At 40.3% G+C, this 26,991-nt stretch overlaps 1 protein-coding gene across 16 annotated transcripts in view; it reads left to right on the top strand.

The window, feature by feature from the left end:
- The first annotated feature begins 412 nt into the window (after positions 1-412).
- SLC9A7 (solute carrier family 9 member A7) overlaps positions 413-26,991 on the top strand; it is a 159,734-nt gene continuing 133,155 nt past the window's right edge. For 9 of the 16 annotated variants that reach the window (XR_010154798.1, XR_010154797.1, XR_010154796.1 and 6 more), the window contains exon 1: positions 447-925. Coding sequence is in view for 13 of the 16 variants with exons in the window: in XM_063804596.1 (XP_063660666.1) it covers positions 592-925 (334 nt within the window). In the remaining 3 variants the exon portion in view is untranslated. Of the gene's footprint in view, positions 926-2,317; positions 2,411-7,361; positions 7,430-26,991 lie in introns of those variants that run through there. The other 7 variants (XM_063804597.1, XM_063804598.1, XM_063804599.1 and 4 more) reach the window with 5 other exon arrangements.

The following is a 26,991-nucleotide window of genomic DNA, read 5'->3' as shown; positions in this document are numbered from 1 at the left end:
CGTGGCTTCGGGGCTGCTCGGTTCACTGACAGCCCCCACTTTACTGGGCCCAGGGCGGCTGCACACTGGCCTGAGATTAAACACTTCGCCGTGGCGCCAGAGACGGGACTCGAGACCGCAAGGCTAGTCACTCCAAGCCGATGCTCCCGCTAGGCGCCGGCGACCTCTGGCGTCCCCTTTCGGAAGTGCGGCGGCGGCTGCCCATGAACTGGCCCCACGACCCCAGACTGCCTGGGCAGGTGCGCCAGGACGGGGTGAGAAGCGCAGAGAGGCAAGCAGCCGGCGGCCGGCCCGCAGACCCGAGGGCAACACCCGGCCCCGCCTGGGTGGCTCGGTTGGCCCGCGGGGCGGTGCGGCGTGGCGCGGCCGGGGGACGAACAGGTGCGCGGGCGGGGGGCGGTGCTTGGGGATCCTGCGCACTGCGCGCGCCCCTCCCCCGCGCGGCCCCGGGCGCAGCCCCGGCCCGGCGCGAGTAGGAGGAGGAGCTGCAGCGGCCACGGCCACTCCGGCAGGTCCGCGGTGCTGCCAGAACCCGCCGACGGCGCGGGCTGCTGGTCCCCGCTCGGAGGAGGCGCGGGGGGCCCCGGGACCATGGAGCCTGGTGACGCGGCGCGCCCTGGCTCGGGTCGGGCTACCGGGGCGCCGCCGCCGCGGCTGCTGCTGCTGCCGCTGCTGCCGCTGCTGCTGGGTTGGGGGCTGCGAGTCGCGGCCGCGGCCTCGGCCTCCTCCTCTGGGGCGGCGGCCGAGGACAGCAGCGCCATGGAGGAGCTCGCTACTGAGAAGGAGGCGGAGGAGAGCCACCGGCAAGACAGCGTGAGCCTGCTCACCTTCATCCTGCTGCTCACGCTCACCATCCTCACCATCTGGCTCTTCAAGCACCGCCGGGTGCGCTTTCTGCACGAGACCGGGCTGGCCATGATCTATGGTGAGCACCCCTGTTACACCCCCCGCCCTCCACACCCCTCGGCCGCCGCGCTCCTCCTGGCGCCGCGCGGTGCTCCCCCTTCACTTGCCAACGTGTTCCGTTTCTTTTACGTTTCCCGCTGCGACGGTGTTGGTTCCCAAGGTCAACTGTCTGCATTTTCTGGCTCTCTGCTACCCTTAAAAACAATTCCACCCCTATTCCACGTTTCTGCATTGGGAACCCAGGAAAATGAAAGGGACAGAGGTGGTCCGGTTCCGTCTGCCCCGTTCGGTCTCTGTTGCAAACCTCTTACCCACCACCTCCCGCTCCAGTTGAGCTCGATAGGGTGTGTGTGCCTGCGTGGTGGCTGGAGGTGGGTGGCTTCCCAGGTGACCGCATCACCTCAGGGGACAGGCCACAGTAGGGAGTGGGGACATTGTCTGGAAGTGTCTTTGCTTGGGTATGGGTTAGTGGGGCCTCTTGGACGCCACATCCATGGTCAGCCTGGGTGGGTACCCACTCCTGAGGTCCACATTCCCAGGTCTCTTAATGATAAAGTCAGAGCATGAAGTGTGGTGAAAGGTGAGCAGTGGTCCAGGACCCAGAGTGGGTGGCACCACCATGTCAGGCCTGGACGAGGAGACAGGCACGCCTCCTGCTCTTATGTCCCGAGTGGGAAGTTATACCCAGTTACTTGCTTTCTCAAACGAAGAGGAGCTTTTGTATTCCTAAGACGGTAACAGGGAGTGAGTTTGAGATACATTTCCGAATGTATGAAGGGGAAAAGTCGTGGTTTTAGTTCCGGAGTCAGCCATCTTTTGTTGTTAGGGGTGGGCTGATGCTACCATCCTTTTCTAGATTTAATGGTACACAGTGTGTTACATGCACAGTGGTCAGTACAAATCTCCCTTTATTACATGGATGTCAGCCATAATCTGAGTCATCCCTCTTCCTCTTCTGTGCCCCCTGCCTCCCCCCTCGCCCTGCCCATGACTCCAAAGTGGAGTCAGGTATTCTCTTTTTGAATGTAATTCAGTGGTGTTAAAGCCCACGTTGGCATCCTCACACGAAATAGACGAGCCACTTCATGATTGTTCCCAACGGGGAAAATTTTATTTTATCACATATACTGAGGGATTTCTTTATTCAGTTTCCATCCAGGTGCCCTGATAGAGAATGGAAAGCAGAAACCTTAACCTTTAATGTGAAAATTACCCTTGGTTCTGGGCCTTGCTTCTCATGTTTCTTGATTAGTTGTTGACAGCCGGGGCTCATGGCCACCAGGCCCTCGCAGCCAAACCGTGTAAGGGGCAAGCGCTGTCAAGAGCCCTCCAGTTTTGATGAAGTAGTGACCTGCACAGATCTTGAAACAGGACCAGGTCTAAAACCGAGTTTGGTGATTGCGAATTATAGGTCTCAACACAGACTTTGGCCTCCATCCCTGACCGTTGTTGAGCTCTGTGGTTTGTGTCAGTTGGTGATAAATGACTGATGCCAGGCCTGCAGGTAAGCTGGGAGGTTTCCTGAGAAGACAGACAGGGGGGAATTGAAGCACGTGGTCAGTGCAGGTGATTGACTCCAAGTCATGATGCAAATGAAAATTGCCTTTATATAGATAACCGTGAAAATATTTTTATTTAATAGGCCCTAGACCCAGTTTCTTAAAGGACAATGTGAAATAGGAGGTAGATTTGTCAGATTCGTAAACACATGCTCAAGGGATGGAAAATAAATGGGGATTTAAAAATATATTTTCTGGAGAGTACTCCGTGTTCTGAGGAGTTCAATCACCTTTATCTTAAGGCTTAAAGACAACAGTGGAATTTTCCTTTGCTGATACATACTTTTAAAACTCACCTCCATCTTTCAGCCATTTGGTTGTGCTACAGTGTACTGTTTTATTTTGTGAACAATCAAGTTACAAATCTAGTGTAACTGATGACTGTTCAGAAAAGGCAATATCATCTCAGCATTCCTGTGTAATTTTGTTCTATATCTTTGAGTATTAGTGTTTCTTTAAATGTATAAAGAAATTTAGTTTGTCAATATGTGATGTCTCAGGTTATGCCAAATATTAATATTTTAAGGACTGTCTGTAATTGTGAGAAAACATTTCTTCTTTCTCTCAGGTATGTTTGGTCTTCTGCTGCAAGGTCCCCCTAATCTGAATTCTAATGTCATGTGATTAGCTAATTATTCATAATATACTGAAGACTATTGGGATGGGGATTTTAAACTGATCTTAAAATTCAATTTGCAAATCTTTTAAAAAATTGTCTGCATTTAAGATGTACAACATGATGTTTTGATAAACACAATGAAATGATTACTACTGTCAAGCAAATCTTTGAACACAAGTGAATCCAGTAAAGATTTTTCAAGACTTCTCTTTTTTAATAGTAAAAAATAAAATTTGATTTCTCTATATCAATAGAGGAAGTGAGTAATTGTCCTCTTGGCTCTGAATAAGGAAGGACAAAAAGACCTAAGGAAACATTTTTAAAGTATCCACTGTGTGCTGGGAACCCAACTTAATTTCTGGAGGCAAACAATTTAACTTTTAAATGTTTATGAATGAAAGAGTTCAACTGTGAATTTCAAAACTCTTTATTTTGAGAAAAAGTTTTAAAATGTAATTTCTGCCACCTTTTTGTGTTTAAGTGACACTTTAATCTGAGAGGAACAGCGTTTACATTTAAGATAAATTTATATATATATAAATTTATATATTTGTTGGTATAGTCGTAAAATATCTCTGGAAGGACATGCAATAGATGAGTAACATTGGTTTCCTTGGGGGAGAGGAACTAGATGGCTGTGAAATAGGAGTGGGAGGGAGAGGTCACCATATAACCTTGTATGCTTCTTGGTCTTGTAATAGCTTTTTTTTTTTTTTTTTTTTTCCCGAGACGGAGTCTCACTCTGTCGCCCAGGCTTGAATGCAGTAGCGCGATCTCGGCTCACTGCAAACTCCACCTCCCGGATTCAAGCAATTCTTCATCTCAGCCTCCCGAGTAGCTGGGATTACAGGCGCCCGCCACCATGCCCGGCTAAATTTTGTATTTTTAGTAGAGATTGGGTTTCACCATCTTGGCCAGGCTGGTCTTGAACTCCTGACCTCCACCCACCTCAGCCTCCCAAAGTGCTGGGATTACAGGTGTGAGCCAGTGTGCCCGGCTGTAATAGCATTTTAACGTGCTCCTCAAATCACTCAATTTGACGCCTACTTCTCCCTATTTAAATCACATTATGTTATCAATTTTCTTCATGACTTTTCAATTGTTAATTGTGCCCTTGGAGCTTTTCTGAGCCCTGTGTCTGGGATGGAGATAAAATGGGTAAAGGGGAAGAGATTTCTCTCTCTCTCTCCCTCCCTCCCTCTCTCACCCTCTCTTTCCCACTCGCTCTCTCCCTCTTTTTCCTTCCCTTTATTCCATTATCCTCAGAGAGTAGTCAATGTTACATTAGCAGTGATGTGCACAAATAGATCCCATAATAAGTGCTTGCTTGGGTGCAGAGGACCTAAGGAAAATAAAAGACACACTGTGAATGCTTAACGTTTAAACAGAAAGGAACTCCCCCACCCACCAAAGGACACTTATAAGCATTCCTCCCTGACAGGCCAGGGCAGCTACAAGGGAAGGTAGCTACAGACCTAACTCCCCAGGAAGGTTGAAAGCAGCCCCCAGACCCCACCACTGGAGCTGCAAGGCAGCGGGGCCAGGCACTTGCCTGCCACCAGTCTAACCTGTTTTGTCAGGCCAGGGAGCTCCCAGCTGTCTGTCTCTGTTATGTGATTAAGTGCCATCCTAAAGTTACTGGGCCCTACATGTCTTTGCAGCAGAAATAGAAAGTGTTTAGGGCAGGGAAAGTTGGTATAAACAGACTGTGCCAGTTCATTGTGGTTCTCTCTCAGATGTACGGTAGTTCCACTTCCCCCATAATGTTTTTGTGACAACTGATATGGATCCAAAATAATCTGACTCTGCCATGCTAACCCACCACCTGCTTCTCGCTTCCTCCTCCTCCACCACCCCTATCACCTTTCCAAAAATATGTTGATCAGCCCCTCTAGGTTCTATGGGTTGTGGGCTCACTGTTGCTGTGGTGGAGCTGGATTGCTAAGCACAGCCTGAGAGTGGGCTCATAGGCAGAGTCTGAAGGGGAAAAAGATGACTCTTTGCGGTAACATGAAATTAACATTTGAACCTGTAAGCAAACATTTTGGAACCATCTCCTTCCTGGTTAATCAGGAGTCCCCCCTTTTAAGAGCCCCTCACTTTGGCCCCAGTTGGGAGCAGCTTCTGTATGGTCTCACTTTGGTACCAGATAACCCTGGGTTCAAATGCTGGCCCTGTTGCTTATAAAACTGTATAGCATTGGATAAACTCTCTGAGCCTTAGCTTCCTCTTTTGGAAAATGGAGATTATGTTACCTCACAGAATTGCTGTGTTATTGAGATATTCTAAAGGGTCAAGTGCAGTGTCTGACACTTAAGCACTTGGTAAATATTAGTTCCCATTCTCATTTTAGGCTTTGTGATTCTTTGGCAGGCTTTACTACTTGAGGTTTGTTCAGCAGTGGACTGTTGTAATTTTAAAATGCATTAGGACACAGTTAGTGGAAGTGAGGAAAATTGTATATTTTGGGGTGGGCTTTTGGTTAATACCTAGAAAAAAATTTACAACACGCCTACGCTTTTAAAATTTTATTTATTATTATTATTATTATTATTATTATTATTATTATTTGAGACAGAGTCTCACTCTGTCGCCCAGGCTGGAGTGCAGTGGTGCGATCTCTGCTCACTGCAAGCTCCGCCTCCTGGGTTCACGCCATTCTCCTGCCTCAGCCTCCAGAGTAGCTGGGACTACAGGCACCCGCCACCATGCCCGGCTAATTCCTTTTTGTATTTTTAGTAGAGACGGGGTTTCACCATGCTAGCCAGGATGGTCTCAGTCTCCTGACCTTGTGATCCGCCCGCCTCAGCCTCCCAAAATGCTGGGATTACAGGCATGAGCCACCGTGCCCGGCCCACACCTACTCTTTTATTCAGCATTTTCAATTCTTGGACTTTCAGAAATCTATCAGAAATACTTGTGCTAGCATGTTGCAATATATAGACAGCGATATTTGTTGCAGTGGACATAAGTTGCAGAACTCATCAGATGAGACTGGTTAAATTGTAGCACATTCCCATTAAGGAATACTATGCAGCTGATAAAAAGAGGTGTTTTGAGATGTCCTTTTAAGGCTACTGTCCACACATAATGTTGTGGAAAAAAAGCAAGGCACAGAACATCATGTATAGTATTATCCTATTTGATCTTTCAATAACTATATACTGTATATACACAAACATGATGTATGTAATTTATATATGATATATGTGCTTTTATGGAAGGATATGCAAGCTTTATCCTTTGGGAGCAGGATGAGTTGTTGGGAGAGAGAGAGGGAAGCTGGTACTTTTCCTTTATATTATTCTAAATGGCCTGAACTTTCTTTAATACTGACACATTACTTTTGCAATTTAAATGTTATTTAAAAATAAAGCAAATAACTTATGTAGCAAAAAAATGCTTTATAAATAGAAGATTGTACTATGTGGTTACATAGCATTTTCCTTGGATTGTCGAAATGTTCTTTGTAAAGCGGTGTCTGGATATAAAGAATACTTTTACTTATTGTTTGAAAGTTATAAATGGAAGTAAAATGTTTGTATCTTAAAAAATAGAAAAATGACATTTACTAAAAGCATTTCTTAGAATATTAAAAAGTTAACCTTTGTGGAATGCTGTAATTAGAAAAATCACAATTTTTCAACCTCTAGTGATAGTTTATTTAGACAAGGGTTTTCAATGAATTCCAGAATCCTAGGTGAAAGGTTATTGGGGAACATGGTACTTTCAAAGTACTATCACCCCACAGGTTACTTGCCTGTTGCAAAGAAAAGAAGGTACCTTTACAGTGAAGAGGTCTGGCAGTCACCATCTTATAAGCAAGTCATCAAATGTATCCTTGCTCATTGTGGGACTATCTAGTATCATAGTATACAGGAAGTGTACAGCTTTACCTATGTAGTATCCTTCCTGTATGTGTTTAATCTGAATCAAATCAAGGACTTAGACACATCTTCCAGTTTCCAGGAAATGCAGAGGATAGAGAAACAAGTTATAAAACACCATGAGAAAACAATCAGATAAATCCAATATATGGGATGATCTGTAAGACAGTTGCCCCAGACTCTTCAAAAAGTCAACGTCAAAGGAAACAAAAAGGCAGGGTGAGTGTTCTAGATTAAGGGAGATCAAAGAGACTAAATGTAGTACGAGAAACTTGATTGGCTCCTAGTTCATGAAAATGAATTATAAAAGATGTTTTGGGGATAGGTAGGGATATTTGAATGTAGACTGGGTATTAGATGATATTAAAGAATTACTATTATTTTTTGTAGGTGTGATAATTGAGGTTATGCAGGAGAATGTACTCATTCTTTGGAGATGCAAGCTGAAGTATTCCGGGGTAAAGTATATGAATCCTAACATATGCAACTTTCAAAAAGTTCAGTAAAAAAATATACATACCACCTATATAGAGAAAACAAATATTGCAGCCTACTAGCTAACTGTTAAATCTAGGTGCCTAGTGAAAGGGTATGCTTTATATACTCTTCTTTCAACTTTTCTGTATGTTTTGACATTGTCATTAAGATGAAAGATTGGAAAAGAAGTTAATCCCCCTCTTAGCCTGCAACCTATTAACTTCCCTGCCTGGAAGATTGTACAGGTGAGGCTGTACACATCCTGTCTGTTACTCTCATTAAACTCTTTCTAGCACTGATTAACACTGTTTGACATTAGTTTACCTGAGGTGAAGTTAGGCTTACGTGACTTGAGAATCAGTAACTTCTTTCTTCTTTTTTTTTGAGACAGGGTCTCACTGTGTCATGCAGGCTGGAGTGCAGTGGTGTAATCCTAGCTCACTGTAGCCTGGACTTCCTGGGCTCAAGTGATCCTCCCACCTCAGCCTCCTGAGTAGCTGGGACTACAGGTGCTCACCACTACGCCTGGCTAATTTTTTGGTATTTTTTGTAGAGACAGGGTTTCTCCATGTTGCCCAGGCTGATTTCGAACTCCTGCGCTCAAGCCATCCACCTGCCTCGGCTTCCTAAAATGCTGAGATTACAGGCATGAGCTGCTGCACCTGGCCAGTAACTTCTTTTTCATTTTACTTTTTGTTTGATTCTTAAGTTCACGTATTTTTTAAATTGCCTCTGTTTAACATACAAGAGAATATGTGTTAGGAGAATTTTCTCTTTTAGTTAAAGCATGCTACCTGGCTTTTAATCAATATGAGTATTTATATTAGAGTAATACTAGATGTTAAAACAAACCAACCCCAAATTTCAGTGACTTAACATAGGAGAAATTTGTTTTTCACGCATGTAATGGACCAGTGCAAGGGACTGGCAGGTGGCTGTCTCTACGTTGTGATTCAGGGACCAGATGCCTTCCATCTTGTGGCTTCCCCATCCCATATGGCCTTGGAATCCTCCTCCTCCAGTTGATGAATGAAGCAAGGAAATGAAGATCATATGGGGAAGACTTATGTGCTAAGCCTGGAAATGTTCTGCATCACTTTGCCCACTTCTGTTGGACAGAACTTGGTTACAAAGCCACATCTAACTGGAAGGGAGCCAGGGAAACATAGTCTAGTTGGAAGAAGAGGAACAGGTTTGGAAAGCAGCTAGCCAATCTCTATTGCAGTATTTGATGAGTACTTTGTTATACATAATCCAGAAAAGAGAAGTAATAGGATTTGCATGTGATTTGTGTGTACCACAGTTTACATACAAATGTAAAGGACGCTGAAGGACATCTTGGTTGCTTCCAAGTTTGGGCAATTATCAATAAGAATATTTAAGTTTTCACCCTTCAAAAACATTCACTATGTTGTTTCTAATAAAATAATAGTAGAAAAAAATAGTAACTGTTTATTGAGCACCTGTTAGAATAGTCTGTCACCATGTTAAGTACTTTGCATACGTTAAGCCATTTAACCTTCACATCAAATTTATGAAGATCAGGCTGGGTGTGGTGGCTCATGCCTGTAATTCTAGCACTTTGGGAGGCCGAGGCGGGAGGATTGCTTGAGCCCAGGAGTTCAAGACCAGCCTGGGCAACGTGGCAAAACCCTGTCTCTATTAAAAATATAAAAATTAGCTGGGCATGGTGGCATGTCCCTGTAGTCTCAGCTACTTGGGAGGCTGAGGCTGATGGAGGATTGCTTGAGCCTGGGAGGTCAAGGCTGCAGTGAGCTGTCATTGCAGCAATGCACTCCAGTTTGGGCAACAGAGTGAGACCCTGTCTCCAAAAAATAAAAATGTTTGAAGATCCTAATATTGGTCCCATTTTCCCAGGTAAAGAAATTGAAACCTAGGTCAAGTACCTCCTTTGTTTAAGGTCACATGTTTGAAATTGGGAAATTGGGATCTATTAAAGGATGAACTCAATATAGCTGAGGATTTATTTGGCCAGGATAGAGCAGAACCTGAATCCCGCCCCATTACCACTTCCTAGGAGGTCTCTGAGGGAAATCTATGCCCAGAGTAGAAAACAAAGCAAAGTTGACCCTTTTTTTTTTCTTTTTTCTTTTTGAGACAGAGTCTTGCTCTGCCCCCCAGGCTGGAGTGTAGTGGCACAGTCTCTGCTCACTGCAACCTCCGCCTCCTGGGTTCAAGCGATTCTCCTACCTCAGCCTCCCGACTAGCTGGGATTACAGGCATGCTCCACCACGCCCGGCTAATTTTTGTACTTTTAGTAGAGACGGGGTTTCACGATGTTGGCCAGGCTGGTCTCAAACTCCTGACCTCAAGTGATCTGCCCACCTCGGCCTCCCAAAGTGCTGGGATTACAGGTGTGACTACTGTGCCTGACCCAAAGTTGACTCTTTTATGTTAGCTAGGACTTTCGCCCTCAAGCTCCAGTGTAAAACAGTGAGGAATGAGGCAGGATGACAAGGAAAACTTAGTTTTCCTGTGCTAGATCAGCCTGGGGGCCTTGGATCCAAGTAGGAGCAAAATGCCTGCTCCTTTCAGCCCAAAGGTCACACTCCAGGTGTTATTCCATTGATATGACAGAAGGCTACCAGTGTTTTAGGGGAAAAAATGTTAAGAGCTGTTCAGAGTGGCAGCACCAGGCCTTCGTACATGAGAGTAGTTGCTTGAAAGCATTCTCATCTCTAGACCTCACTATCAGAGAGGTGGGGAGGCGGATAGGGTTGGGTCTGTGCAGCTCTCATGTCTCTCCACTCTATGCTAGTTGTGATGGGCATATCAGAATCTTCTGGAGAGCTTTTCCAAAATGCATTAGAATGTAAGCCCTGGGCAGACAGAGATATCTATCTTTTGTTTGTGCTGTCTCCCCAGACCCTAGAACAGTGCCTGACACCTAGTAGATGCTCCAGAAGTGTTTGTTTAGTGCATTCTATTTTGTCTATCAAAAAATAAGATGCTATAACGCTACCTAGCATTAAAGGTCCTTCCTTCAAGTTCTTCCCTCCCCTCCTCCTTCAAGTTCTTATGCCTCAGCTTCACACTGACAGTGAAGTTTCTGAGAAGGAAACCTTTGTGTGTGAAAACATTTGCCTGAATTGCAGCAGACTGTTTAAGGAAGGAGGATGAAGGAATAAATGAGTATACAAATAATGTGTGTTTGCAGAAAAGTATGTGTTTGGCTGATAAGTCACGTGGTAGTTGTTTATTTTTTTTTGGTAAAATATACATAACATAAAACTTGCCGTTTTAACCATTTTTAACTGTATAATTTAATAACATTTATAATATTCACAAAGTTTTATGGCCATCTCCACTATTTCCAAAGATTTTTTGTTGCCCCAAACAGAAACTCTTCCAGTTAAGTAGTAACTCCCCATCCGCCCTTCCTTCTAGCCCCTAATAGTCTCTAATCTACCTTCTGACTTTATGAATTTGCCTATTCTAGATCATTCATATAAGTGAATTCATATAATATTTTTCTTTTGTGTCTGGCTTATTTCATTTGGCATAATGTTTTCAAGGTTCGTCCATGTTGTATAGCCCATATATGAACTTCATTCCTTTCTGTGGCTGAATAATACTGCAGTGTGTGTGTGTGTGTGTGTGTGTGTACACGCACACACACACACACACACACACACTCCACATTTATCTATTCATCAGTTGGTGGACACTCGGGTTATTTCCACCTTTTGAATAATGCTACTATGAACACTCACATAGAGGTATGTGTTAGAGTCCCTGTTTTGTTTTCCTTCCTTCTATCTGTCCTTCCTTCCTTCCTTCCTTCCTTCCTTCCTTCCTTTCTTTCTTTCTTTCTTTTTTTTTTTGACAGAGTTTCACTCTTGTTGCCCAGGCCGGAGTGCAATGGCGCAATCTCGGCTCACTGCAACTTCTGCCTCCCAGGTTCAAGCAGTTCTCCTGCCTCAGCCTCCCAAGTAGCTGGGATTACAGGCATGTGCCACCACGCCCAGCTAATTTTGTATTTTTAGTAGAGATGGGATTTCATCATGTTAGTCAGGCTGGTCTCGAACTCCTGACTTCAGGTGATTCACCCACCTCGGCCTCCCAAAGTGCTGGGATTACAGGCATGAGCCACTGTACCTGGCCATTTGTTTTCATTCCTTTTGGCTGTATACCTAGGAGTGGAATTGCTAGGTCATATGGTAATTCTATGTTTGACTTTTTGAGGAACCACCAAACTGTTTTCCACAGTAGCTGTACCATTTTGTATTCCCACCACAATGCACAAAGATTCTAATTTGTCCACATCCTCTTCAACACTTGTTATTTTCCATTTAAAAAAAAATGATAGCCACCCTAGTAGGTGTGAAGTGGTATCTTGTTGTGGCTTTGACTTGTATTCCCCTAATGACTTATTTGTATTTCCCTTCATGTACTTTTTGGCTATCTGTATATTTTATTTGGAGAAATGTCTATTCAAATTCTTTGCCATTTTTAATCAGGGTTTTTTTTGTCATTGAGTTATAGGAATTCTTTATATATTCTGAATATTAATCTCTGCCTCCTTCCATTATATTGTCATTGTCAAAGAGCAGATATTTATATATTGTGTGCTCATTAACATAGGTTTATAATTTTTTTTGCATTTGCTTTTTTAATCACGTAGGAAAAATGAGGAGTTTGAAACCCAAATTGTTATGTTTACCTGTTTTTTTAAAAACAATATTTCGTTTATAAACGAATTATTTCATGTTGCTTTATTTTAAAACAATTTAAAAATTGATGCATAATAGATGTACATAGTTTTGAGGTATGTTATAATTTAATAAATTTGTATAATTTGTGAAGATTAAATCAGTATATTTGAGATGCCCATCACCTTAAATATTTGTCTTTTCTATATGCTAGAAACATTTGCATTATTCCCTTCTAGCTATTTCAAAATGCACAGAGATTATTGTAAACTGTGGTCACCCTACTGATCTACCAAACACTAGGTTTTGTTTCTTCCACCAAACTGTATATGTGTACTCATTAATCACTTTCTCTTCGTCCCTCCTCCCTACCCTTCCTGGCCTCTGGTAACAACTAGTCTACTCTTTATCTTCATAAAATCCACTTTTCTAGCCCCCACATATGAGTGAGAGCATGTGATATTTATCTTTCTGTGCCTGGCTTATTTCACTTAACATAATGACCTCCAGTTCCATCCATCCTACTGTGAGCAAGAGGATTTCATTCTTTTTTATGGCTGAATAATATTCCATTGTGTATATATACCACATTTTCTTTATTCATTCATCCATTAATGGGCACTTAGGTTGATTCCATATTTTGGTTATTGTGAACAATGCTGCAACAAACACAGGAGTGCACATGTTTCTTTATTATATTGATTTCCTTTGTTTTGGGTATATACCCAGTAAGTGGAATTGCTAGATCATGTGGTCGTTCTAGTTTTAGTTCTTGAGGAACCTCCAAACTGTTCTCCATAGTGATTGTACTAATATACATTCCCACCAACTGTGTATGAGGGTTCCCCTTTCTCCACATCCATGTTGTCATCTGTTGTTGCCTGTCTTCTTGATAAAAGCCATTTTAACTGGGGTGAGATGATATAAAATTGTAGTTCTTATTTGCATTCCTCTGATGATTAGTGATGTTGAGCATTTTTTCATATGCTGGTTGGCCATTTATATGTCTTCTTTTGAGAAATGTTTATTTAAATCTTTTGCTCATTTTTAATAGGATTTTTTTTTTTTTTGCTGTTAAGTTGTTTGAGCTCCTTATATATTCTGGTTATTAATCTCTTGTTGGATGGATAGTTTGCAATTATTTTTTCCCATTCTGTGCACTGTTTTTTATTTGTTTGTTTGTTTGTTTGTTTGTTTTGAGATGGTGTCTCGCTCTGTCGCCCAGCCTGGAGTGCAGTGGCACCATCTCTGCTTACTGCAACCTCTGCCTCCCGGGTTCAAGCGATTCTCCTGCCTCAGCCTCCCGAGTAGCTGGGATTACAGGTGCCCACCACCATGCCCAACTAATTTTTTTTTTGTATTTTCAGTAGAAATAGGGTTTTGCATGTTGACCAGGCTGGTCTCAAACTCCTGACCTCAAGAGATCTGCCCACCTTGGCCTCCCAAAGTGCTGGGATTACAGGCGTGAGCCACTGCGCCCGACCTGTTTTTTTTTTCTTGATTGTTTCCTTTGCTGTTGGGCCCCTGTAGTACATTTTTCATTTAAGTTACTGTACTTTTTGGCTTCAGAATTCTAATGCTTCTTTTTTATAATTTCTGTCTCTTTACTGATATTCTTATTTTGTTCATACATTGTTTTCCTGGCTTCCTTTATTTATTTGTCTGTGGTTTCCTTTAGTTTTTTTTTTTTTTTTTTTAATAGAGACAGGGTCTCTGTCACCCAGGCTGGAGTGCAGTGGTGTAATTGCAGCTCACTGTAACCTTGAACTCCTGGGCTCAAGTGATCCTTCTGCCTCAGTTTCCCAAGTAGATAGGACTACAGGCACATACCACCATGTTTGGCTAATTAAAAATTTTTTTTTTATAGAGACAAGTGCTTACTATGTTGCCTAGGCTGGTCTTGGACTCCTGGCCTTAAGCAATCCTCCTGCCTCAGCCTACCAAAGTGTTGGGATTACAGGCGTGAGCCACTGCCTTTCATTCATTAAGCATATTTAAGACAGCTGATTTAAAGTTTTCATCTCATATATCCAGTGTCTCAGCCTCCTCAGGGATAGTTTCTATCAATTTTTTTCCTTTGAATGGCCCATACTTTTCCTCCCAGGTAGCTTCAGGGTGTTTTTGTTTGTTTGTTTGTTTGGCCTACCTTACAACATTTTTCAAGCAATGCTTGCTGCTTGTCTGCTATGAGTGGGCTCCAAGTTAGGCGAAATGGAGATGAGAACCTCAAGTCATTCCTTTGGGTAGTCTTCAGACAGGTTAGAACAAACACAAAAAATTGCAAACAAGCCCTGCTCTGCTCCATCTGGAACCAGGGACCAGGGGATATTGGCTGCTGTGTTCAAGACCACTGCTGAGCTGGTGAGGGGGTGGGACAAGGGCTAGCAAAATGCCACACAGCCTTCCTACCATTTTAAAGTTGCCTTGTTCTTGAGTCATTGTTCACTTGGTTGCTGTAAACCTTTGACTCTCTTCTAGAATTCTGACAAAATTGGCTCTGACAGCTTCTGCTTGTTTTTCAACGTTTCTGTGGAGGAATGGGAGTTTGGAGCTGTCTACTCTGCTATTTTGCTACACAGCCTTCCTACCATTTTAAAGTTGCCTTGTTCTTGAGTCATTGTTCACTTGGTTGCTGTAAACCTTTGACTCTCTTCTAGAATTCTGACAAAATTGGCTCTGACAGCTTCTGCTTGTTCTTCAATGTTTCTGTGGAGGGATGGGACTTTGGAGCTGTCTACTCTGCTATTTTGCTAATGCTCTTTACCAAACACGGTATTTTTTAAAAAATAAGATTCTGTATATCTTCAGAGACACTGCAACCTTTGGGGAAGAACAGTGTTAAGTGCTATGTTTTGTTAAACTTAACATGTTACTGAGATAGTAAATGTCCCAGAGGTAGTCTTTCAAATTGTATCATAGGCTCTTATCACATATTTTCACTGAGAAGCTAGAGATCGAGAAACATCTAACTAGTGTGTAACTTCAGGTTCATAGTCAACAAATTTTCTCCTTTTACTTCTTCATATCTACCCCTAAAACTAATTTTAGGTAAAGACACATTTACTTCAAATTGTCTTGGGTTATTAAAAGGATTGATTCTCAGATTACTTTTGTTGAGTGTAGAATGAACGAGGTGTAGCAGACTCCAGTTACCTCCCAATATCCATTGTTCCTTTCATTGTTCCAGTAGAACCCTGTTCTAATTAGCTCAGCATATTGCTGTGCAATGAGAAAACTACATTTCTTGGCCTGTCTTGCAGCTGGGTGTAGTTATGTGATCAAGTTCTGGCCAAAGGTAGGAGGAGAAGTATGTGGGATTTATGCAAAGTATTCTTAAAGGAAAGGGGCGTGCCCCTCTTCTACCATGCCTTCTGTCTGCTTCCTGGAATGTGGATGTAATGGCTAGAGCTCCAGCAGCTGTATTTGGTCAAGAGGTAACCGTGGGAATGGAGAACACTTCTGGCAATACAATAAAATAGATGACGCTGTAGTCTCTGATAGCATAGAGCTGCCATGCCAGACTTGGACTGAATACTTATGTATTTCTTATAAGTAAGAGAGAAATGGGTTTTTGTTATTTGCTGCTGAACCTGAATGTAACTTTTACATCAGGCACTGAGTTGCACTTGGAACTTGGGTGTGACATACAGGGCTGTTTTGAGGACTTGGTGCAGATGTTCGTACCTATGATGAATGTGGCACTGCTTGGGATTCTAGGGGAGGCCAAAGAGTAGACAGTACAGGGCCAGAGAAAGGATTTGAGGAAAAGATTCAGATTTAAAGTGTTGCTTATATTTGGGAACTTTGGGGCATCTAACAACTACCCATGCATTTGATGACGTGCCAGAAAGACTCACAGGATCCAGAGACAGTTGTATTAAAGCCATGACTTATTACAGTGAAAACATACACAGCAAGATCAGCAGGAGAAAAAGACATAATGGGTGGAGCCTGAAAGAGTGAATGTGAGCTTCCTAAGTTCTCCCTTAGGAGGTTGGGGGTGGGGCTGCATAGAACAAACTTTTTCCGCCTGCAATTAAATGTAGCAGCACATATGCAGTGTTTCTGTTTAGGGAAGCTTGCTTAAGACACAGGCTTTTCTGTATTGAGGGCTGATCAGGCGTTCTTATTGAAATTTCTGAGTTTCAGAAGGAAAGCAGGTGTTCACCATAAATCACATTTGCAAAAGCAATTTAGCCTGGCTGGTACAGCAGAATTCAGTGTTCCAGGCACACAAAACAACCTTATCAATTAGTAGCATAGGGAATATCTCACAGGCCAAGTTCCCAGGACCTATTGGAATATGAGGTCATGCAGGCATGCCCTCCTAGAGATAGCAACATCAGGCCTGTTATATTAACTTTTTCCTGCAGAGTAATATGTGGTGTCAACTGGCTGTTAGCTTTTTGTGTTCTTGAGGCTTCCTCAGTTTCATCCACACTCTTATTTTTTTCATCATTACCTTTTTAGGCTCATTAATTTTTTTTTTTTGAGATGGGGTCTCACTATGTCACCCAGGCTGGAGTGCAGTAGCATGATCACAGCTCACTGCAGCCTCACACTCCTGGATTCAAGTGATCCTCCTGCCTCAGCCTCCTGAGTAGTTGGGACTACAGGTGCATGCCACCGTGCCCGGCTAATTTTTAAAAACTTTTTGTAGAGATAGGATCTCACTGTGTTGCTCAGGCTGGTCTTGAATGCCTGGGCTCAAGTGATCCTCCCACCTTGGCCTCCCAATGTGTTGGGATTATAGGCATGAGGCACAACACCTGGTCAGATTTATTAATTTAATTTTTAACATTATCACAAGTAAAATTGACTTTTTACTTTTGATATACAGTTTTTATGAATTTTAACATATAGATAGATATGTGTAACCACCACCACAATCAAGATGAAGACTTGTTCCAGTGTAAAAAACTCTCTTGTACTACCACATCACTTGGACAACCACTGATCTAGTCTCCATCACTGTAATTTTGTCTTTTCAAATATGTCATATAAATGGAATTGTACAGTATGTAACATTTTGGGACTAGCCTTTTCACTCTTCATAATGCCTTTGAGATTCACCCTTGTTGTTGCATGTATCTATAATTAGGTCTTTTTTTTTTTCTCTGTGGGATTCCATTTTATGAATGTATCACAGTTTATTTGCCAGTTGAAGAACACTAGGCTTGTTTCGAGTTTTTGATAATTATGAATAGGGCTGCTATAAACATTACTGTACAGGTTTTTGTATGAATGTAAGTTTTTATTTTTCTATGGTAAATACCCAGGAATGGGATTGCTGGGTCAGAGGGTAGGCATATGTTTAACTTTATAAGAAACCTGCCAAACTGTTTTCTAGGGCAACTGTACATTCCATCTAGCAACATGTAAGAGTTTAGTGCTCCACATTCTCTTTAGAACTCGGTATTGTTAGCATTTTTAATTTTAGCGATTCTAATAGATGAATAGCGGTATCTCATTGTGGTTTTAATTTATATTTCCCTAATGTTGAATATATTTTCATGTGCTTATTTGTCATTTATATATCCTTTTTGGTGAAATGACTGAGTCTTTTGCCCATTTTTAAATTGTACTGTTGTTTTTCTTTGGAGTTTCGAGTGTTCTTTATATACTTTGATGGAAGTACTTCATTAGATGTGTAATTTGCAAATATTCTCTCCTAGCTTTGGGTTTTTTTTTTTCTTTTCAGTATCTTAACCATATCTTTTGGAGAGCAAAACTTTTAAATTTCGATGCAGTCCAATTTATCAACTTTTATTTATCATGCTTTTGGTGTCATGTCCAAAACTATATAATCCCAGGTTGAGAAGATTTTCTCCTATGTTTTCTCCTAAATGTTTTATGGTTTTGCATTTTATATTTAGATCTATGATTTATTTCGAGTTAATGTTTGTAGAAGGTATGAGGTTTAGGTTGAGTTTTTTTATGTATAGATGTTCAATTGTTCCAATATTTTTGATGTTCTTTTGTTCCAAAAGATTGTTGTTGACAATCTTTTTTTCACTGAATTACTGTCACAACATTGTCAAAAATCAATTGTCCATATTTGTGTGGATCTATTTCCGGACTTTCTATTTTATTCCACTGATCTGTGTATCTAGCTCTTTGCCAATACCACACCATCTTTCTTACTGCAGTTTTATAGAAGGTCTTAAAATTGGGTAGTGTGAATCCTCCAACCTTACTCTTTCTCAAAATTGTTTTAGCTGTTCTAGTTCCTTTGCCTTTCCATATACATTTTAGAGTCAGATTGTCTCTACCTGTGGAATGTCTTGCTGGTACTTTGATTGGAATTGTATTGAATCTGTTAGTCAATTTGAGGAGAATGGACATTATTACTGTATTGGATTTTCTGATCCATGATCATTGTATTTCTCTGCTTAGGACTTCTTTATCTCAAAAATGTTTTATAGTTTCAATGTACAGGTCTTACATATATTTAATGGACTTATCCTTAAGTATTTCACATTTGTGATGGTATTACATTTGATATTATTTTCATAATTTCAATTTCCAGTTGTTCATTGCTAATATATAGAAATACAATTAATTTTTATGTATGAGTCTTGTATCCTGTAACCTCACTAAACTCACTTGTTCGTTTTAGTAGCTTTTTTTTTTTTTTGCTTATTTCATACATAGACAATCATGTCATCTGTGAATAAGGACAGTTTTATTTCCTTCTTTGCAATCTGGATGACTTTGATTCCCTTTTTCTTGCCTAATTGCATTGGTTAGAACCTCTAGTACAGTGTTGAATTAGGAGTGGTCGGGCCATAGTGGACATCCCTATCCTGTTACTGATTTTTGGGGAAAGCAAAGTTTTTCACCATTAAAGCTAGCTGTAGGTTTTATTTGTTTGTGGCTATTGTAAGTGGGGTTGCCTTCTTGATTTCTTTTTCTGCTAGTTCATTATAATGTATACATATACATATACAATGTATATATTACAATATATGGTCGATATATAGAAATGCTACTGCTTTTTAATGCTGATTTTGTATCCTGCAAATAAACTGAATTTGTTTATATCTAAGAGTTTTTTGGTGGAATCTTTAGGTTTTTCTAAATATAAGATTATGTCATTTGCCAAGAGGGATAATTTGACTTTTTTTCCAATTTGGATGCCTTTTATTTATTTCTCTTTTCTGATTGCTCTGGTCAGGAATTTCAGTACAATGTTGAATAGGAATGGTGAAAGTGGGCATCCTTGTCTTGTTCCAGTTCTTAGAGGAAAGGCTTTCAGCTTTTCCTCATTCAGTATGATGTTAGTTGTGGGTTTATCATATATGGCCTTTAGGGAAGCTTTAATTTTATAAACGTGTTTTGATCTTTCTTGTTATTGTAATCCCCATATACATACACTCTGTCCTTTGGTATTTATTTTTCTTGAACTGTGGACTTTGTGTGTGTGTCTGTATGTTTATACAGTTAAGTATATGTAAATGTGTTTAAATACACATTTAAAACAAGTCTACCATGGACTATCTTTTTCTAGTCTAGGACTCTGTTGACTGCTGTACATTTTTGCTGCTGAGAGAACTAGGGGGAAAGAAAAGATTGCATTCATTAATAGAGTAGGCTATGAATGAGCCAGAATGATTCTCCCCAGTGGTATGAATAAGACAATTGTCTATTTTCAATGGCAGTGTTATGCTGAGTGTTTATGGTGGCTCTGAAGAGAGACAGACAAGATGGTGATACTGTAGTGATTTTTATCCATTGTGGGAAAATCTGGTAAAGAGTCAAGGTCTGTTATGGCAGATGAAGTCCTCCCAGCAAAGTTGGGGAAAAAGAGACAGGTAGTTCAGTAGGAGACAACTGTTTACCAAGGCATTGGAAGAGCTGAGAAGCCAAACAGAGTGTGTTGAAGCAAGCTAAAGATGAGCAACAGCAGAAAGCTACTTTCATCCCTAGGGCTGACACAGGGAGAAGGTAGTATTACCAGAGCCCAGGAATGAGGTTGCCTGGCAAGAACAACTATTGTGAGGGCTGTTGGGACCTGGTCGGAGGGCTGTCTGATGGGAGCTTCAGCCATGGAGAACACATAGCCACCACCAGAGAGAGAGAGAGAGAGATGATAGGAGTCACTCCTTACCCTGTGACATGTGCAGAGCAAGAAAGGGCATAAAATGGATCCAAGGGCCAAGACTAGCATGAAGATTCTTCTTCAGATTGAATACCTATTCTGGTGTGTAGTATATCCAATACCTACATACAATCTGGAAGGGAGGAAAAAAACTGTGTGGTCAGGGTCAAGAAGAACTAATATGTCTGTCACCAAACTCAGGGGGAAAGGAAATCAGGTATCGAGGCACAAGCTGGAACTGCTGTGGTAATATATGCCTGAAGGATGGGATGAGGTAATTATGACAAATTTCTCATTTAAAATATTAAGCATATGTGTTAAAAAACCTCACATCAGCTATTTTGTAAGCTTATCTGTCGTTGTTTTATTGAATTATTATATATTATTTAGGGAGAGGAAGTGGCGGTAGATATGGAGATAGAAGGAAGAACACTTTTTATAGTGTAAGTAACGTTGTAATTTAATAAACACATTAATCTTTGTAGGCACAATGGTAGGTATTTCTGTAACAATGCCTTTTTTCAGAGAGCCACATTAACGGTGATACCCTGGTATCTCCAGGACCGTTTTTGATGAGTTTAGCCAGAGAAACTGTGCCCGGGGTGGGTACTAATCTCTCTGAATCAATGCTATTTGGTGTTTGTTTGTTTGTTTTGTTTTGTTTTGTTTTGTTTGAGATGGAGTCTTGCTCTGTCGCCCAGGCTGGAGTGGAGTGGCATGATCTCAGCTCATTGCAACCTTTGCCTCCTGGGCTCAAGCGATTCTTCTTTCTCAACCTCCCGAGTAGCTGGGACTACAGGCACGTGCCACCACACCTGGCTAATTTTTGTATTTTTAGTAGAGATGAGGTTTTGCCACGTTGACCAGGCTGGTCTCGAACTCCTGACTTCAGGTGATCCACCCACCTTGGCCTCCCAAAGTACTGGGATTACAGGCATGAGCCACCATGCCAGGCAATGCTATTTGGTTTTATAGTAATGTTTCTTCAATTTCTATAATTCAGGCAGTTCTTGAAAAATTCCTAAATAGAGTTGGGTTTCCGTAAAAGAGGACATTTCCACAGGAGTCCTGTAATTAAGCCCTTGCTGGTGTGGAGGGCTTGGTCTGGCCAGTGACACAAGGTCAAGGGATGATGTAAATTTGAGCAGTTTTTTCTGCCTCAAAAGGCCAAATGGACATCAAGCATTTATGTGTTACAAGAACATATAAGTTAACGAAAACAAGTTCTGTCTTTGAATTATAGCAACTCAGGTGAGACTATTAGTTATTTCAAATTGATCACAATTCTTGATTGAATATTAATACTATAGATGTCCAAACTTTTCTTTTCTCTTTCTTTCTTTCTTTCTTTCTTTCTTTCTTTTCTTTCTTTTTTTTGAGACAGGGTCTCACTCTGTTTCCTAGGCTAGAGTGCAGTGGTGTGATCTCTGCTCACTGCAGCCTCCACCTCCTGGGCTCAAGTGATCCTCCCACCTCAGCCTCCCAAGTAGCTGGGACTATAGGTGCATGCCACCACACTTGCTAGTTTTTTTTTAATTTTGTAGAGATGAGGTCTCACTATATTGCCCAGGCTGGTCTCGAATTTCTGGGCTCAAGTGATTCTCCCACCTCAGTCTCCCAAAGTGCTGGAATTACGGGCACGAGGCACTGCACCCAGCCCCAAACTTTCTGTGTATGACTGATTAGCAAAATATTCAGTGAGTTATTACCTAATGCATTGTAATTTGCTTGATGCAATCTTTCAGTATTTCAAATATCCAGTCCTTGTGGGAAAAGGCTGATAAAACTGGAAATACTAATAAACAGACTTCTGGTTTCAGCCTAGATATGTGGCATGCAGAGCTGTCATCCTTACAAAAAGAAAAAGCTGGACAAATGGAAAATTAATAACTTTTCCTGAACCTAGGAAAGAAATGGAGATTTCAGGGCAAATGATTAACCCAAAATCAGGAGAGAGACAGGTACCACTGAAGAAAGAAACAGGACCTGAACATTTGCTTACTTGGGACAGATACTGTTGAAGGGCATATAAACCAGTAAGAAGATTAAACCAGAAATTTGTAATGAGTTGCTCAAAGTTGGGGGCCACAGATATAGGGATTTCTTGCCCTCTTACAGGCTTTTCCTCCATGATTCCTGCCAAATACTCACAGGGAAGATCAGGGAGAATCCTGAGAAAGTTTTTCCTGTGTCTTGGCTGGGGTAGAAGAACAAAAGCCACTGCCAAAATCTGCCTAGATATCTCTCCATCTCCCTAAGGAAGAAAAGTCTTAATCTGCAGGAAGAAAGTAACAGAAAGTGAGAGTACTGGTGGAAACCCACTGTAATTGGGGAAGGAGAAGAGGAAAAAGAAAGAAGATCTACTTTCTTGGGAAAGGAAATGAATGCCTGGTAGGCCTGGCATTGTGTTTGGAGGAGGATCAGGAATGCTTATGAAGGCCACAACCCCAAGACCCAGGTTCACAGTATCTGCATAATATTGCAAATTAATCAGAATATCAGAATACCCCCATTTCTCACCTCCTTACTATAAAGCTAACAAGCATCAAATAAAAATAACAATGGAATAAGGCCTGGGGAGCTGCAAGAGAGAGATTGTCTCTGGGGAGCAGTACAAAAACTTAAAAGTCAAGTATGGAGACCCAAAGCCAAGCGAGGGGAAGACATTGAGAAAAATCTTGTGGCAAATTACCCAATGCCATAAAAACAAGCTATTGGTACAGAAATATGAAGGCTCCTGAGGCCCTGAGCATAACCATGGAAACAATAATCTTCAAACCTAGCCCACCTCCTGATTACATTAATACAAACCTCAATGCTAAAGGCCTATCAGAAAAAACAGTGTACTCATCTTCAAGTATAAAAAATATTTACCTCAGTACCATTTTGATACAAAATATCTGACCATCAGAAATACATTACAAGACCAAAAAGGCAAGAAAAGGCAAAAGACAAAGCAGTCACCAGAACCAGGCTCATGTATGACACAGATGTTGGAACTATCAGAGAATTTTTTTTTAAACTATGATTAATATTTTTGAAGCTCTAATGGAAAAAGTAGATAACATGCAAGATCAGATAAGTAATTTTAGGACAGAGATGGAAAATAAAAGAAAAAATCAAATTCAAATGCTAGAAACAAAAAATACAGTAACAAATGAAGTGGACTGTGGACTGTAAGAGTCGATGAACTTAAAGATATTGGAAGGCAAAGGGTGAAATTATCAGAACAGAATATCCAAGAGAAGAGTAACAATGTCAAATGGTCTAACATTCACATAATTGGAATCTTGGGAGGAAGAGAGAGAATGAGAATGGGACAGAAATATTAGAAGAAGTAATAGCTGAGAGTTTTCCAAAATTAGTGACAGATGCCAAACCACAGATCCAAGAACTTTAGAGAACACCAAGCAAGATAAATACCAAAACAATAAACAGATACCCAGGCATATCACATTTGAACTGCTTAAAACTAAAGACAAGGTGTCTGGGTGCAGGGAGGGGGCAGGGGGAGGAGTAGAGGAGGAAGTGCTATATACAGAGGAAAAGGATAAGAAATACAGCAGACTTTTCAGTAAAAGACCATACAAGCAAGAAGACAGTGGGGTGGCTTGTTTCAAGTGTTGACAGAAGAAATTGTCAACCCAGAATTCTATATCCAGTGAAAATGTCCTTCACAAATGAAGAAGAAAAAAGACTTTTTGAGACAAACAAAAACTGAGGGAATTTATTGCCAGCAGACCCACTCTACAAGAAACGTTAAAGGAAATTCTTCAGGCAGAAAAAAGTGATATAATTTGGAAAACTGGATCTACAAAAAGAATCAAAGAATGTCAGAAATGAAATAAGTGAAGATGAAATCTTTTAAACATTTAATTGTTCTAAAAATAAGTGATTTTTTAAAAATAAAATTTATAACAATGTGTTGTGTGTTTATAGCATATGTAAAAGTGAAATGTATGACAACAGTGGCACAAAGATGGAAGGGAGGAATTGGTAAAATACTGTTATAAGGTCCTATGCTCCTTGTGAAGTGGCTATATTATTTGAACTCAGATTATTTAAAAACATTGTAAACCCTAGGATAACTATTTAAAAAGTTTAAATAGAGGTATAAATAATAAGTCAATAGAGGTGATAAATTGAATAATAAAAAATGCTCAATAAAACCCAGAGAAAGCAGAAAAAAGAGGAAAAAAGGAACAAATTGCTCAAATAGAAAACAACTAACAAGATAGTAAATTTTGACCCTCCATATAAATAGTTGCTTTAAATGTGAAAATGTGAATCATCTAAAAGACAGAGATCATCAGATTGGATTAAAAAAAGCAGACACAATTTATAAGCTGTCTACAAGAAAAAGCCCACTTTAAATATAAAGACATAGATACATTATGCTAGATGAAAGAAGTCATGCACAGAAGATCAGCCACTGTACGGTTTCATTTATATGAAATGTTTAGAAAGGGCAAATATATAGAAACAAAGTAGGTTAATGGTTGCCGAGGGCTGGAGGTGGAAAACTGGTATTTACTGTTCATGGATACCAGGGATCTTATTGGAGTGATTGTGTTGATGGTTGCATAACTTGTTAAATTTACTAAAAATCATTGAATCATATGCTTAAATTGAGTGAATTTTGTGGGATGTGAATTATAACTCAATAAAATTGATTTAAAAAAAACAATAAGTGTGGTGATGCAAAAAAAAATGACTGTGGCCAGTTTGGCCATTTCTTGTAGAAGAGTCTCAGCCACCTGAAGGCTTCCAGATCCTTAATAACTCATCAGGTCCCTACCAGCACAGGGAACATCATAGACCTGTCAGCACTTAAAGGAACAAAAGTAATGAACATTTACATTAAAAAATGAGTGTGAAATAATGACATTCCCAGAAAAACAAAGATTGAAATGTTAATGTCTGTTCATTTTTGCTTCAGTGATTTGGTATTCTGTTTTTAGATGTGTCCACTTTAATAATTTTTATATCTTCCTGATGACATTATGATGAAGGGTCTTTCTGTCTATAATATTTATTGTCTAAAGTTTATTTCATCTGATATAAATGTAGTTACTCTAGTGCTTTTATGATTGGTGTTACCTGGCATATGTTTTCCAGTCCTTTTACTTTAAACGTATGTGTGTGAGTGTGTGTGTGTGTGTTTTAATCTACAGCAATGGTTCTCAACTGGGCAATTTAGCCCCCTTGTGACATGTGACAGTAGCTGGAAATATTTTTGGTTGTCATACCTGCATGGCAGCTACTGACATCTAATGAATAAAGGCCAGAGCTACTACTAAATATCCTATGATGCACAGGAGAGCTCTTACAACAAAGAATTATCCAGCCTGAAATTTCAGTGGGCTAAGGTTGAGAAGCCCTGATCTAAAATGTGCCTCTTTTAGATAGCATAAAGTGGAATCTTGGTTTTTTCCCCAGTGTGACAATTGCTGCCTTTTGATTGCAGTGTTTAGTCCAGTCCCCTTTAATGTAAGTATTCGTATGGTTGGATTTATATCTGCAATTTTGCTATTATTTTCTGTATATTTCATGTAAGTTTTGATTCTTTGTTTTTTTTTCACTGCCCTCCATGTGTGTGGGAGAGATAGTACTAGTTTACCATTTTAATTCCTTTGTGTTTTTTCCACTATATTTTTGAGTTAGTTTCATAGTGGTTGCACTAGGGATTACAATAGTCATCTTAACTTAATCTCAATCTACTTTAATGTGATGCTAATTTAATTCCAGTAAAATATTGAAACTTTCTTTGATTCTAACTCCATTACCACATCCCTCCATCATGCTAGTATCATAAAATATGTATCGTCTATATAAGCTACAACCCTAACAATACAGCATTGTAATTATTGTTTAATTCAGTTTTATGTCTTTTTAAGAGTTTAGAGAAGAGAAAAAGGTATACATGTATATAGTGTTTTATAGTTACTCATATTTTTACATTTTCCAATGCTCTTAATTTCTTTGTGTGGCTTTGAGTCATTGTCATTGTCTAGTATCATTTCCTTTTACCTAAAAGACTTCCTTTAGTATTTCTTGTAAGGCAGATCTGCTAGCAACAAATTCTTTGCTATGGATAGCAGCAAATAGTCTTTTTTAGGTTTGTAACGTGTATATAGCCCTTAATAATGTATTGTTTAGTCTTGCCTATTTTTGTACTTCCTGAGTCTTTTTTGCCAATATTTTTAAAATGTTGAGTAGTTAATACATTTACATGGTCTACATATAAAAGCAAATTTAAAAGGGACAGATTGAAAAGGTATACCTCACCCCCAACTCTCCATTTCTCCTTAACATTGTAGTAACCACTTTTCTTAGTTGTTTGTCATTTCAGTGTTTCTTTACATAAATAAAAGCAAATACAAATATACGTGCTAATTTCCACCTTTTCTCTGACCAAAGGTAGTATACCATGTGTCCTGTACTGCACCTTGTGTTTTTCATTTAATTTGTCCTAGAGATTTTGCCATATTGGTACGAAGAGGTATTCCTCATTCTTTTCTTTCATAGCTGCGTGGTATTCTATTGTTTGGATGTACCATAATTTAGTCCTTTGTTGGTGGGCCCTAGGGTTGTTTCTTATAGTAATCAAACAATACTGTAGCAGGAAACCTTGGGCATCTTATGTATGTGCGGGTGTATTTGTAGAATAGATTCCTGGGAGTGGGACTGTTAGATTAAAAGGTATATGCATTTGCAATTTTAGATGACATTGCCAGATTCTTCTCATTAGAAGTTGTAGCATTTTTTA

The sequence above is a fragment of the Pan troglodytes genome, chromosome X, assembly GCF_028858775.2.
Source record: "Pan troglodytes isolate AG18354 chromosome X, NHGRI_mPanTro3-v2.0_pri, whole genome shotgun sequence".
In the NCBI taxonomy this organism is placed as follows: Eukaryota; Metazoa; Chordata; class Mammalia; order Primates; family Hominidae; genus Pan; species Pan troglodytes.
Note: the sequence above shows the minus strand (reverse complement) of the source record. Positions and strands in the feature narration are given on the sequence as shown.